Source organism: Opisthorchis viverrini (genome assembly GCF_000715545.1).
Source record: "Opisthorchis viverrini unplaced genomic scaffold opera_v5_13, whole genome shotgun sequence".
NCBI classification, from domain to species: Eukaryota; Metazoa; Platyhelminthes; class Trematoda; order Opisthorchiida; family Opisthorchiidae; genus Opisthorchis; species Opisthorchis viverrini.
This window is the reverse complement of record NW_008751669.1, coordinates 3,459,910-3,475,711: the sequence shown is the minus strand read 5'-3', so window position 1 is coordinate 3,475,711 and position 15,802 is coordinate 3,459,910. Positions and strand designations below refer to the sequence as shown.

General features: G+C 45.1%; 2 protein-coding genes across 2 annotated transcripts; one reads left to right on the top strand and one right to left on the bottom strand.

Moving 5' to 3' along the window:
- Positions 1–947: 947 nt before the first annotated feature.
- On the top strand, positions 948–7,339 carry T265_12761 (hypothetical protein; the record flags this gene model as incomplete). Its single annotated transcript, XM_009165284.1, has 2 exons — positions 948–1,064; positions 6,914–7,339. Coding segments are annotated over 2 exons (543 nt in total), but the record flags the coding sequence as incomplete, so codon positions are not given.
- A 1,269-nt stretch (positions 7,340–8,608) lies between these two features.
- Positions 8,609–15,486, bottom strand: T265_12760 (hypothetical protein; the record flags this gene model as incomplete). Its single annotated transcript, XM_009165283.1, has 6 exons — positions 8,609–8,786; positions 11,915–12,145; positions 14,672–14,892; positions 14,932–15,019; positions 15,057–15,321; positions 15,356–15,486. 6 exons carry the CDS (start codon positions 15,484–15,486, stop codon positions 8,619–8,621), a joined length of 1,104 nt encoding a protein of 367 aa, XP_009163547.1.
- Between the last annotated feature and the right edge of the window lie 316 nt (positions 15,487–15,802).

The window sequence follows — 15,802 nt, the reverse complement described above, 5'->3', positions numbered from 1 at the left end:
AAAACAGCAACAACAAAAGAACACGATTATCTAGGAGAATCAGCAGGCGGGCGCAAGGCTTTTCGCAGCGCTCACAGATCAGCTGAGAAAAGTCTGCACGTTTCACAAATGGGGCAGCTAATCGCTTCCAAAATTCGCAGGCTTCACAACAATCCAGATAATGGAGTCACAGTAGTTAACTTTTTGAGGATTTTTTTCTGGTGATTCTCATGACCCTAGATGAACCTGCGGAAGTGCGCCTACTGGTTTAGATATTTGGTGCTTCTGAGCATGTTCAGTATCGCAATTACATTTCACCATAAAATTCGATTTTGAAGGACATTGTTGCGAAGCTAGAATTCATCTTTAGTGGAAGAACGTCTATGCACAACATTCGGTGTTATTGTTTGAGAATACCAAGGCACATATGCCGCAAGAGCTAACCTGGAGTACGAAGGTTTCCAGTTGAATCAGCAAATAAGTACGCGCAAATATTTGATATCTGTGGGATGATGAACATCCCTTAACGAAGCAAATATCAGAACTCTTCTACTTGAAGAGCTGGATGCCAATACAAAACTATCAGTCCAGTGCACCACCACCGAATACAAGCGCCTTGTGAATCGAAAGTACGACGCAGATTCTGTAAAGCATCCCATATTTCAATGGGATGGTAACAGTCTATCCAACTACTTACTGTGATCTTTTTTATTTCGCACGCTCACGGCGTCCACCCACTGCGTTTTTGCCTCGAAGACAGTGGTGTCTTGTCCGATTTAAGCCATTCAGTAATCATGTTTATCAGATTGCTATAAGGTGGGTTAAAAGGTGTCGCAGTGCAGACGGTAGCTGTCAAATCCACCAGTAAATCATCAGTCCAATGTCCTCTTTGCTACGAATTGTGGGACGCTCCGGGATTTACTGGGGTGTATCACAGTATTAATCGAGGATGTTTCTGTTAAACTTCAGCTGAATATGACACCGGGCATTACAATCATTCCTTGCACTGCGTGGGATTCTTATGGATAGCCACTAAGCAGTCCAGAAACCCGAACTGCACACAATGCATTTTGTTTGCTTCCTTGGTGAGTTGCAGTGTCATTTCAGTTTCCGCGATCATTTTGAATCAGGCATTTACTACATATCCATTAGTAGTCACCCGAATTCACTAGGCCCCGACCGGATAGCCTGCGACACGGGTCGTTTAACAGAAATCCACGCATCAGAAGACTCGATTTGGCATCCTCGAGAAGTAGTTTGCCCATTTCCGGCAGTGTCCTTCAAAAACGGAATACCATAACATTTCTGCAGATGATCTCGGGTTCCAAAAGAGAAGCATGGCATAGGTCCAATTTCTGGTCCCAAACGAACGACGCTAAGTCGACCCGACTGTAAGTATCATAGTCTTAGTGACCTATTGATCTTTGGTAGCCGCCAATGCGGTTGTCAATAAGGCAGACGGTGAAGTGCCATGTGCCGGTTTTCCAAATGGGCTCAATGAGGCACCAAGAGCGCAGCATCCGTTGCCGGTTGCTGAGGATTTATTCTCAAAACTTACCCGGACAAATTCTGCGCATACTTACGAGTTATAGTTAGCGAACGCTCGAAAGAATTACAACAAACACTCGTGGTTTGTATCGTTGCAGTTGACTATTGTTTGAGGTGTGCTCCGGCGATATTGCAACTGTTGTTGGACGTGGATTGCCGTTTACAGCGGCTCGCCTTGACGATATCGTCGTTATGAGCTCTACACCGGAAGAACATTGTATTCACCATGGCAAATAACTTGACAGAACGACAGTATGTTTTCGTGTTCTTCCTCAGAAGCGTTCATTTATGCTTTCCAGTGTCACATACCTCGTTTCCGTGGGAGAGTGCCTATCGTTCCCGACCCAAGTAAAATCGGAGTTACCAAACGTATGTTACCACCGCGTAACAGAATCTCTTTACAGTCAATTCTTAGTCTAGTCAATGACTACCACAATTTTGTTCTACAGATGTATGGGTTGCGGGAACTTTTTGACGATCTTTTGCCGAACGACAAACTGGATTTCATCTTCGGGACGCCAAAAAGCTTTTATGAAATCTAGAACCAACTGTTACACACTGTGACCCTGCACGGACTACCATTGGTGCCGCTACTACATCAGTCCCAAAACCCCTCGACGCATTTCATGCGCAGTAACTACCGTGCAAAAGAATTACCGTCAGCCGGCCAAAAACGGACTAGCTGTTGTTTTTGTAGCCAGAAAGCCTCATAAGATACTTCATGGTTGACGTTTTACGCGGTACATAGGCGGCAGTCCCTTGTTATCAATCTTCGGCGTACAGCTAGTAGGTTCCGAGATGTGTTACAACACTGCTACTTAGTTAAGGCTCAAAAGGACATTGTTTTTCAGCACCTTGGACGCGCTGTCGAGAGTACTAGTCTTTCATGGTCAAAATACCTGGCTTTGTTTTTTCCTTCTATCAGCACATACTCAAAGTTCAGTATGCGTTTCACACGTTTATGCGTCAAGTTCCGGCTACTGTAGATGTAGTTAAGGCCGAAACAGCTGAAGATCTGGGATTACAACTCAGTGTGGTATTTTTGTGACGGACGGCTGATAGTTCTCCGACGAATTTCCTGAACAATTCAGAAGGCGAAGATTTACAATCATGGTTATTGACAGGCGTGTAATGCTATATGTTAAGTCGGTTGCACCCAAGACAAGGCAAGACAAAGTTATAAGACAACTACCTAATGAACATCCAGAAATCAGCTGGACAAAATCTATTGCTTATGGTTAGACGTGTTCGCCGTTTATGGACCAAGATACTGAACAGCCTGTTCGTACATGCCAGCATTCCGCCTTGGCCTCAAAGTTATCTGTTAGACGTGAACTACAGTTCTAGTCAGCTCTACAAAGCTCGTAATCCCGTACACATAATGTGTACCGGGCCTATTGATGGAATCAACCACCTTGTCACTGACTTAAAATAGCGAGAATTTTCTCTTGAGCGGAATCTTAATCGCGGCGACCGCTTTGCGCCTAGATCGATTGTTTTCGCAGCTCGATTTTCTAGAGACAGTGGTTGGTGACGTGCTATTCAGTTCACTACGTCACACTTTGCTGAGCTTTGCAAGTACTTCACCACCAAGCACGTTCGAAATCCGGCACGGAGTCCCCAGTCGTACGGACGGGCAGAATGGCTTGTTGATGTATAAAAGCGAGCGCTGCAGAAACTTGAAGAAGAATGGGTGCTTAATATTACTTTAGACACATCTCCCAACACTTAACGCGGCAGCCCCAAACCATTGCTCCCTAGTGGAAGCGTTTCTTGGTCGCTGCAACAAAACGATCGGAGGTCAGTTCAGTCAACACCATGTAGCAAACCTACAGATGTTTCTAAGTCCTAACGGAGCTGGGTTTCAGGTATTGTGACCCTACGGGTTAGAAATAACAAGCAAACGGGTCACGTCAACCGCATTAAACGATGTTACATAAAGAAATCTACCGGTGCCATCAGAGATCATGACCTTTCACTTACGTCCTTATGGGATTTGTTCGAGCTACTTAGGAGAGCCAACCAAAGTGCAGACTCGGCCACTGATCCAGTGCCTTCGTATGGATGCCACGAAGAAATCTTACTGTCAATGAGTATCTCCACACGAAGGAACATGGGGTAGGCATTAGGTCGCACGCCCCCGTTATTCATCCGTTCTCTCTCTCGCCGTGATATCCGGCGTTTTGTCCGTGCAAATCCTGCACGTGCTTGACCATATCCGCTATGCGCTGTTAGTTCATTTAGGGTTTTGGGTCATGCTTTTTAGTCGGTCATAACTACCCTCAGTCGGTTGTTGTACGAAGCCGTAGTATCTGAAACCACTGTATTTCGGTGAACGGTTTGTTAGCCGAAAAGCTGGACTGACCTCCGAATCAACCAGACAATGTAACAGCCCGTTGGCAGTTAAAATACTTACAACCAAGAAGTTGTATTAGTTCTGATTGTAGTGTAACAGGTGAGGTGAATGCACCAATCTGCAAGGCTCGGGCCGCGTTTATTAAATTGAGACACCTATGGCGTCAGAATGGTTTATCCCTGAATCTGAAGGGATGTGTGTATCAAGCTACAGTACGGGCTGTTTTTTTGTATGGCTGTGAGACTTGGCCTATTCGAGCAGCGGACCTGAGGCGTCTTCAGGTGTTCGACAATCGTTGTCTCAGAACCATAGCTCGTGTGGGTTGGTGTCAGCGAATCCGTAACGAGGCAGTTAGAAAGCGTGTTTTCAGTTGTGTAACGGATACTTCCATTGAAGAATGTGTCCAGCACCAGAAGCTGCGTTGGCTGGGACATGTGTTACGTATGCCGAAGAGAGTGCTGTTTTCCATGCCCAATTCAGAGTGGCGTAAGCAGAGAGGTGGCCAACCCTTGACTTAGCAGAAGGTTATGAAACGCTTGGGTGCTGTCGGTGCTACTCGCCTTTCAGGATGGGGACTGCATGATCCTCACTGGCTTGGCTGGAGACGCTGGAAGATATGGCTGCCAACCGATGTCATTGGCAATCTTATTGTCAGTTTCTATCCAGATTGCCTGAATGAGTGTTTGGAAGTGTAGGAACCGAGGAGTGATTGTGGTAAGCTAGCACTAAGTCCCTTCCCCGTCCACCTTTACTCTTTTCTTCACAATACGGCTTTCAAATAAATCATGTTTATACGCCAGCGAAGCATCGGTGTTGAACACTGATGTCATGCTGTCGATGATGATGATGAACCAAGACTGAATGCGAGTGGTCAGGCGGTTGAAAACCGGTAGGAGTTATAAGGCGATCTTAATCATTGAACCCAGTAACTTACATCTGACCGAAATCAAGTAGTTCTAGAGGCTGAGCCTGAAGGGCGAGTTGGTCCTCGGTCTCAGAACTGTTGGGGCGTGTGTTGATACGACAAATAAACACCGTTTACCTCATCGACCCGCATTAATCCCATTTGAGCCAAACAACCGCACGTCGCAAAGACGACTGTTTACTTGGATCTAGTCCAATAAAGCTGAGTGAAACTCCCACACCGTAGATACCACGAGCTATTCTGTCAGGGTCACTAGATACCCGAGGAGTGAAATGTAAAACATCTGAGCTCGTCCTGAAGGATTTGAGGCGCATGACCGAAGTAGGGTCATGTGTCCGTGTTTCGGTGACACGGCATATATCGACAGATTGGGAAAGCAAGATTTCAGCAAGAGTTGCCTGTTGCTCAATATGAGATAGAATAGTTAAGTTAAGGACCGCAACGTAGATTGGAACTCTTGAGGTTAGTAAGCGATTATTTTGTTTTATTTTTCTTGGCAATGGTTTAGAAACGAAACAATGGCTATGGGACTGGCAGATGAGTTTATCACAGTGCATTGTTCGATGGGTGGGGACGGGGTGTGGGAGAAGGCCGGGGAGTGAAGAGCTGCAATGGTGAATGTTACTTCCCGGTTGCCCAGGCCGAAGAAGGGGATCTGGTGGAGGTACCCCACCTTGAGCTTCTGGCTCGAAAGTCTGAACCGTGAGGCAGCAGTTTCTAGGGTTTTCTTGTGAGCTTAAATGCACGAACGCCACTGAGGGCGCGACTGGGCCATGTTTGGCAGTCTCTAACCATTAATATGGCTCGTCTCGGGGTCCCCATTCGGGAAGACGGCAATGACCAGCGCAGCTGAGTTTTCCGGTAATGGTTCCTATGCTTCGCTGCCAATTTCTTCTTTGGCCTCCCCTGGTTCGTTTTCACCCTTCACGTGGTGGTGCAAAAAGAATTCGAGGAAGTCGGTGGACTGGCATACGCAGCACGTGGCCAAGCCAGCACAACCCATTCAGTGTGATCAGTTCATTTATTGAGGGTTTCATTTCCTCCGAATACCATTCGACGTACTTCAGCGTTGCCGATCCAGTGTTTCCACCGTACTCTGGCAATGTCCGAAGACATCGATGGTCAAACACTGAAAGTCTTGACGTCATCGGCGCGTAGCGGCCAGGTTTCTGATCCTTATAGTAATATGGAGTGCACTGCAGCATTGTAAACTCGACCCTTGACGGTTAAGCTGCTGTCACGCCTACTCCACAGGTTCACAGAAGCTGCTCTGGTTTCCCCGATGCGGCTCCATGCAATGTCTAAAGAGAATCCATCGCGCCGAAATACCGAAGCGGTTGGTTGCCAAGCTTATCTTAGCCGGATCCACAGACCAGTTATTCCTAAGCCCCCATGTGTTATCTCTACCCTGGGTGTTTTAAACGTGATATTAGTGCCTAAGGACAGACTAATCTTTAAAACTGATTACATCCCACTATCGAGCCTCAATAATAGATTAATTCAAGCGTTATTGGAATTCGCTAGTGAAGCTACACTTCAATTCGTCGCTAAAATCCATCCTAACTCCACCACATTACTTGGCTTGGTGAATTCCGCCATTTCGAAAACCTAACGCACCGTGCACATGGGAATTCAGTAATAATGACCAGTCTGACGATTGGGTTTCTTTTTCAAGCGTACCAATCAGACTAAGAATGGGATGACATCTAAACAAGTGTTTGGCCGTACGCTGCTCAAAATACAGTTCNAATGCCGAGGAGATACTGCCACACCAAACGTCGTTTGTGAACCGCTAACCAAACTGGAAGCCAATTTAAGACCGGCCGATGATATGACCAAGGGCTGTGGGAACACTGACTACATCAATCGGCAGAATCAGCCAATGGTTGAAGACCAGGTGATGAATTTCATCAGCCATCAAGGGCAGTTTGCAATATCGCACAAGTCTCCTTCGGTAATGTTGCTAGTAGATATGCCATAAAGAGCCTGCTTTCAAGTTTTATCTATAAACCTCCTGCAGCTTCTTCAGGTTTCTAATACTGACAACCGATCGCTAAGAACCCTGCTTTCAATTCATCTTTCCTTTTTCAGATTGCTTCAACTCAATGCCTCTATGCTTCCTGACCAGAGTGGAGAGGTTTTCCGCGTGCCACCGTCTTCATTCCGTTCAACTCAGCGATCAAGAGAACCAAGTTACTTTTGGAAAGTGCAACAACGCAAACGGTCATGGACACAATTACAAACTAGAAGTCACTCTGTTTGGTCCGACGGATCCCATTACTGGGATGGTAATTAACCTGTCTGATTTGAAGTCGATCATCCAAAGACATGTACTCGATATTTTGGATCACAAAAATTTGGATAAAGATGTAGAATACTTCCGTGATAAGCAATTGGTTTCCACTACGGAAAATTTGGCAGTCTTCATTTGGCAGCAACTTGCCAGTGCATTACCGGAAAACCTTTTGAGCGAGGTAAAACTGTGGGAGACGGAAAGTAACTGTGTGACTTACAAAGGACGGGAAAAATGATTCCTTGTCTTCGTGATTCCGTGGAAACTATCTGTGATTCTTTTCTACCTCATTTACTTTTCAAGAGCTGGTAAATGTAATCGAGACAATCGATAAACACTGAATTTCTGCCTACTTCATTTTCAAGCGGTGCTGATTTACCCCATTGTCGAGGCATGGAATCAGACCCACAGTGACCCGTACGGGCGATCGTGTAAGCAATCAGTCGACGAAAGTTGAAACCATGTCCAAAACTTCGTAGACCGTTTTGGATAAATATGGAGACAACCATCAAGCTAAATGTGTTCGCTACATCACAGTACTGATTCATTTGTTAGCTGTCAACCACCATGGGACGCTACTACGGAAAGGGGTGTCGTGAGTACTTCAGGGCGACTTAAATGCCGCCCGGGTGTCAGACCTAATCCGCACAGCATGTTACACCATTAGAACAGTAGGAGATAGACGGAATTTGGAACTAAAGACTTGTGTCAATGCCTTACTTTGAACTGGGTAAAATAGTCGGTTTCCATAGTTCTTCGCTGGCGGATGATCTAGCGATCTCAGTTCATCACGACATTCTTCCTAACCACATTAAACCTCTGGCTGACCAGAATTTAAATATAGCAGTCGAAGGATACTTAATATATGGGCTTAGTGGTGCGCCATTCCACCTTACTTTTACACCAGGTAAAAGTAATCTTTGCCCATTGGTCCCACTGAACACCAGTCTGATGAACTAAGTGCGCTTCAGAAACTTTGGTCGGGTGCCGACTGATAATCCACCACCCAGGAATAAAGGGTCACTGGTGGATGTACTGCAGGTCGCCAGTGTGACGATGACAAAAGACTGAAAGTTACCAGGTCGGTTTCGAATCGGAACCCTGTACGGAAAATTTCTACGTCTTAAATTAATTTGATTTTATTTAAACGAGATTGACAGTTATATTAGCCGACTTCATCCACAAGTGATTTGTTATACGGACGAATAATATGGACTATTTGCCAGAATACGTTCCCCTGTACACTTTCAGCTTTCCGTCACAGAGAACTTCAGTGTTTCGCAAGTAACCAGACAGAGCTTAAGAGAAACGATGCGAAACCGATCGTTCGGAACCAGCACAGCATTACCGCTATCCACAGACCATGTGACTGCGCACGTCACTCTTTCATTATATTAAATCAAATTCGCTAAGTTATTTTGGAGTACCGCAAGACCGACCCGGTTAGATATAACTGGCAAAAAACAGCGAAAGTGGCTGCTTTGTATACATTATATATACAGTGAATAATTTGAACACTACACTTCGAGTGCCCGATAATGAGCGAATGCCTTACGATTTGTCATTCGCAACATAGCTCCGAGCTGTTTACCGGGACCGGGTTCGACTGTGACTGGAAACGGAGTGTCCGGTGGTCGGATGTACAACGCGTGAAGCGTTTGCTCCCATTTGACAGGACGCACAAGCTAGAATAAAGAATTAAAATGGAAGTAGTCTTCAAGACAGTGCGGTTCGTAACAGAACAAATTCGTAGGCAAATTTTCCAAACTGTTTATCTTGGAAGTTACTTCGTGTTCGGAGAGAGGAGTTAAATAACAAAACGAAAACCGTGAGCACAGAAAGGTATGCAAAAGTAACCAGTACTGGCGACCGGTGAATAATCAGTTATTGCTCATTGGTTGGATGCGATATAACTTCACTTCATTAAAACAGTCCCAACGACCCGGAATCACCGCTTGCAGACAACAAACTCAAGTTGCTGAACTAAAATGGAAGATTCTATCAGGTGAAAATCAACACAGCTGCGTTAAGGCTTGAAAGACACCTATGGTGACAACACGGTATAGATCAAGGGGCGTGTGTACCAGGCTACAGTACGGACTGTTTCGTATGGCTGAGCGGAACTGAGGCTCCTTCAGATGTTCAACAATAGTTGTCTCAGAACCGTAGCTCGTATGGGTTGGTGTCGGCGAATCAATAACAGGAAAATAAGAAAGCGGATGTTCGGTTGTGCAACGTGGACTTCCATCGAAGAAGCTGCGTTGGCTAGGCCATATGTTGAGCATACCGGACTATCATTTGCCTGTGCCCAATTCTGAGAAGTGACCAATCTTTGATCTGGCAGAGGAGTATGGGAGATCAGGGAATGCCTGGGTACTGCTTGTCTTCCACGCTGATGACCGTGTGATCTCCACTGCGGTTGGTTTTCGACGATGTGCAAGTCGAAATCCCGCACCGAAACCGCTGGTAGTTGGGCGCTGCTAAGGACAAGACTAACCCGCACGCGATTGGCCAGGAGATCGGGCTGCTTGCCGGTCCAGCATCAAGGCGAGCTATGATTGGCCGAAAGTGTGAACCCAGTAGACATTCACGACCCAGTGTCCACCGGTTGCCAATCTCACATTCAGGCGTTAGAATTTCCAGAATGTTCCAATACAGTTTGCATACGACGCGCTGTTTGTGTTTTTGCCCTGCTTTTGAGGGGCTTAATACACGTTGTTTTGACGAGAACTTAGAACGTTCAGACCGAGAACTAAGCTGATCGTCTTAAGTGGAGTTCTTGTTATTTGCTATCCAGATTGTCTGAATGAGTGTCTGGAGGTGTAGGCACCTCGGAATGGCTGTCAGGGTAGCAATAAGTCTCTTCTCCGTCCACTCATTTTCTTCAAACCAAGGCTTTCAAATAAATCATAGTCGTACGGCACCGTAGTATCAGTGTTGAACACTGATCTTATTCTGTCGACGATGGTGACACAGTGCCAAGTTGGACCGAGGTAACGGGGATTAGATTACTTATTTCCTCAAAACTTCCCTCACCGTAGTGAGATAGTGTTACACTCCATTCGTGAGGCAAGCACTAGCTATCACACCTACCTACCTACTGCACTCTCGAAACGTTAGTCTGGCTAAAAGTGCTCAGCGATACTGTCACCATGCGGGATTTTTCTGTGGCTCAATAACTGCTTCCACACACGACCATCACCGCAAGTTCGTGTGTACATGTTCGTTTGATCAATAAGATATACGGCTACATGATGACAACACAATCCAACAGTCGCTTAATCAACTAGTTTCTAAGCATGTAGACACGATGAACATTTCAGAGTTGACGTCGTAATGGGATCGATATTACCTTTACAACTTGAGGTTTCATGGGCTAATGGGACCAACCACCTCAAAAGTTTACAACCCACTTTTCGGTAAAAGGCAGCTAGCTTACAGTTTCTTCCGTTGATGCTGCAGTTGTCATTCTGACAAAGGCGTGACGACCCAGTTTCCCCAGTTTATTCTATGGTCTACAAATACCCGTCCATAGCCAGCCGCGCAGCCAACTAGTCGTTCGTTCACTATGGCTATCGTTTGAACTGGCCGATGGACAATTGACTTAGCCTCTGTATCTCTCAACCAAAAGTGAAACTTCTCCGCGTTTCGTGAACCACTGTGATAGCTGGTTGGCGAATGATGCCGTCCCATGGGACCAATAAACAAAACACACAAGGAAACTCTCCGGACACTGTCTCAAAAATGCCATTTCATTTGAGTCTGCTGAGCTGACTCAAATTGACGTCCCACACTCATTCTGGCATGGGTTCTGGTCATTTCAACTGACGTGATAAACCCATTTTGTCATCAAAACACTGGGACTGAAACAAAGTGCGTTCGTTTGCATCCACTATTGCTCCACCACGAACTGGCATAACTAGAAGTGTCAGTATGATAGACGGAACAGTCCTCGGAGTTATGGACAAACTAGGACACATTACAAACAGAAGAGGTGAAAAATACATGATGTCAGCTTGTCTATCGAGGGTAAAATTAACGATGTATGTACATGGCCTTGTAGATAGGGAATGTGGTCAAAAAGCGCCGAAAATAATTTCAGTGCCTGGCCAGTGGTGTCTCCGAGACATGGTCGTTACCTAGTGAGAACATTGGAGCAACAATGGCGATGTGAACAGGGCCGTTTTTGGACGATACGAGAGCCAATCACGCTTCACGGGCTGAGTTGGTTAGGGCAGGCTCTTCGCATACCAGGGAATTCTCCATTCCAGAGCCTTTTTGCCGGGACAGGACTCTTTGGTGATAAACCCTGTAAAATCGTGATGATTATGGTATGACAGTACGAAGGACTGAGTTATGCAGGATTCTATCGGTTTTCACTACAACCGGTGGTCAGTGAAATCAAAGTGTAGAAATCAGAATAATACTGTTGCGTAGAATGAGTCAGCATATCAGAACAAGTCAAACTGCTTCACTACCTTCGTCGCCCAGAATGGATCGCGGTATTTTTCCTTGTGTGCTTGCCAGCTCGCAACTGCATCGTACACTTGCCAACTCCACGGAATCATAAAAATCAGTGACTCAGGATAATGAAATTTCTAGACGTCCAGTTTATCGAGTCAATGATGGCGTAAATAAAAGGTGGAAAAATTCACCATCCTAACAATGAGAGGCTAAATGATAATCACTGATCACTATACGAGGTAAAAACACGGAAGTAGCGAGTTTTGTTCTCTGTTTCAGACGCAGTAAAACAACACTGGCTACAACAGCGTGAAGCAAGCATACCGCATGAAATGTCAAACGGATTCACCTGTAAAGAAAGTTTGCGTCTGACGCTCTCCACTGTGGTGTAGGGCAAAATATCCAGAGCGCTAACGACTGGAATACTAGGCGACTTGAGTTGGTCAATGCGTGAAACTGCTCGAGAAACAGGTTCAACAGCAGACCTCATAAGGGAAGTGTGAAATGCGCCGTTGACAGGTAGTCGTTTGACTCGACGGATTCTAAATTGTGGAGCGTGTTGCTCGATGAATTCAATAGCCTGTCAAATGGAAACGAAACTGAGGTGAAACAGGGCAAAAACAACCTGAAGACCTGACTCAACGGTTACTTTGAGCAGCAGTCAACTTGGAAAAAAACATTCGCGCCGAGGAGTCAATCTCCTGGATTATTAGGCAACTGAACCACCTGTTTCAAGTACACAAGAGGTTAAATTTGGGCCTATCAAGTTTTTTTCAAAGAAACAACATAAAACTGTGGTTCTCTTCTGCGGAATTCTACCAACAATGCTGTCCTTGTGCGATCTCACTTCTAGAACCATCTCCAAGTTTGACTAACTCAGATTCTCCATGGCGAGGCATCAACGAGATGCACGAATCCTCAAAACCGCCTTCGGGATTCCGTTGCTTGCATTCACTGGAAAATCCAATGGCTGGTTATCGTTCAGACTCCGGAGGCAACAAAGCTCGTCAACACGCCATCAGAATTTGGGAACCTCAATTCGTGCTCAACATCGATTCGTATGACACCGGTTTTCATGTGACTAGATAATCAATCTCATACTCCGTGTCAATTTTAGCTGAAGACCTACTGATAATTTGAGATATCAATATTTTGATCGAATTTTCATGTTCGGTATGCAGCTTTCTGCGGCAGCGAACCCTCAATAGATAGATTAATTAGAATGGTCGCGGAAACTACGAAATATCGAAGAATCAAAGTTAACTGTTCAGCTACATCACTGCTTTTAGTAAAGGCTGTCAAGGAATTCGAAGGAAGCACGAGCGCAAAGATACTGTACAGAAAGGAACAATGACAATACACCAAGTGGCTCCACACCATAAACCCTTCTCAAGATTCTCCGCGCCAACTTGATCTATCTCGAATTGTAATGTCATACAAAAATACCTCAATCTCATGTGGTTGTACAGCCATGGGATATAAAACAAAACGACGCAACCCGAATTTGGATGCTACATAACCCAGTGTACACCCACAGAAATGTGATTCAGTATTAAATATCTCCACAGTATAGTTATGCATAACAAGCTATCTGAAAGCGGCGGAAAAACTGAACTTCCACTAAAATTCGATAGGAATTGGCTTAGTGAGGTGGATCAGGAAATAAAACGGCACTCTAGTGGCCTAGTGCTCAGTCAAGTGGTGACAACTGTGCCAGCTGGATAAATGAGGCAAGAGCAATCACAAAACCACAGGTATATGATGTATGTGTAAAAAAGCTAAATGAAAACAGTACCAACTGAACGAAATTTCGTATCCGCATGCGCAATAAACCGTTGATTTGATAAGCTAACACGAATTAGAGCAGCATCATGACACCAATACTAAGGTGGCATGGCCCGTGCTTAACCACGAGGTGCAATGAGTGAGCCCTTTTCATATTACACTGTTTTATCATCTGATCACGGAGGCTGTTGATTGAATCGAAAACATCCTGAGTAATTAAAGCTAAGCGGTTGAACCAGAGAATGAACATTATCTAAATAAGGGTGTTCAAAGGTTTCAGATTAACAAATTCTCAGTGAGCATAAATATACCTATGCACTCATAATAATTATTGCTAAGAGCATCCGTGTTGAACAGCGACGCAGTAATCGTGACGATAAGAACTTCTGGAAGGAGTGCTACCCACATTTGCAATTCAAACGATCCAAACCGACCCAGATATACAACGTTCTTGCATGAGAGTATGACATGTCATTCACAAGTGAAGGGTAACTTTACAGCCGAGAAGCGATTTCTGATCACCTTGTGGCGACCGAACTATCGTTTCGAGGCACGCGCTGTCAAATAAATCACGGGGAGTGCGCACGTAATACAGGTTGTAAGCGAATACAGGCGATTCGCTAGATTCACATATATAAGCACGGATTGCCGCAAGTGATACAACTTAGCAAATAACCAAGCTAAAAAATCTGTGACCGGAGCTAATACAACACTCGGAACACGCACAGCATTCCACAGTTTTCATTACCCATCCAAATGCAAGCAAAGTGTCTAATGATTAAAAAATCTGAAACCTTTCCAGGTTGAAAGCAAAACGCATGACAAACGGAGCGATATCTCAGTCCCTTTCATCATAAGCAACCAAATTCTCTTCCTCTTTTCAAAAATGAAAACGATGCCGTCTGCCTGTTCGAGGTGGATAGCTTTTTAACTGGTAACGACTTGAACATTACGGTTCTGAATATCCTCTATGGTATACTTCAAGCATTACCTTTCATGTATAGTGAGAAGATGTACCAAACATGAACCGGGAATCCGTTACTGATCTCACTCTGTTTGGGGTTCGGCAGTTAAGTGGAGTTCCAGAAACTCAATGTTTTAACTTTGGGAATACTTCACAGAATGTAGGGAGCCTCAGACAATTAAACATGGACCCGGGCGGAGGAGCATTGACTACCTCAAGAAAAATGAACGAAATGTATGGAAACTCCGTAGACTTCCTTCAGATCAGCATCTGTCAAGCATGTACTAATCATTAACGTAAAACAATCATGTGCTCACTGGAGATTGAGTTCGAAGAAACAACAACGCGAACCCGTACCTGAAGGTGTCCCGCAACCACTTTGCAATCTGAATACAGATAATTGGCGATTCGACATTCCGGATTCTCTAACTTGTAATGTGTCTTGCAGTGCTCAAGCGCAGCTGATATGGCAAGTTTCAACTGCGAATCATGACTGAGAAACACAGAAGTCATTGCACCCTTGATGCGATCACATGCCTTTTGCATGGCCTCAGCGCGAACACGTATCACATGCAGTCCTAAATGCTAGATAGAATGGAATTAAAGCAGACACTTACCCTGCTCGAATGTCATGGACCCGGCGAAGACAAGTGCGGTCACTTCACCCACACTGAAGCCCGCGGTGGCAACGCAATTTCGAACGACCTGCGGTATGCTAAGATATCATATGAAACTCACAAACTTCGTCTTCATCTTCTTGTAGTTTCGCGACTGATGCTAGTGATATAATATAAGTAGCCGGCTGACAGTGTACAGTTTGGTCAAGCTTGGACTGTGGGCCTTCAAGGCATGTTTTAAGTAGATCAGTCCGTAGCATCTCGTTAGCGCATTGAAACATTTCCCGAACCTTTGGAACCCGTAACAGATTCTTGCCCATCCCTGCAAACTGAGAGCCTTGGCCTGGGAATAAAAATACCGACGTCTGTTCAATATCGGTGTGCTGTGGTCTGTACAGAGGTCGTTTCAAACAATGAACCCTACCTATTCTCGTACTGTGTCCAGCCTTTCCATGAACCCCTCACGCTTGAATCAGTTTGACATAACTTCCGTGAGAGATAGTGTGTGCACACAGTCCTGATTTTACTGATGTGCGCTACGAGCCGCAGATACATTCTGAAAATTATTTTTAAGAAAAGTAGCTGACTTCGACCACAAAAAGAGCAACCTGTTAGTTCTAACTACGGTCATTACCTTCTGAGAGGAAACTTTAACGGCCAGTAACAAGGGGGAGGTTTATCTGTTTGATAATTTCATCGATGTTTGGTGCCCAATATTTCGGAGTTCATTTTCATCTCACCGGTGACTGAGTCAGTTGTTCCGTTTAGCTCTGCCATAGGAAGCCAGCGGATCTACACCTCCTCGTCCCTTTTTGTTTGCGGATAAGAAAATCGACCGATGCTTATCGCAACTTTCCAAATATGGGGATCA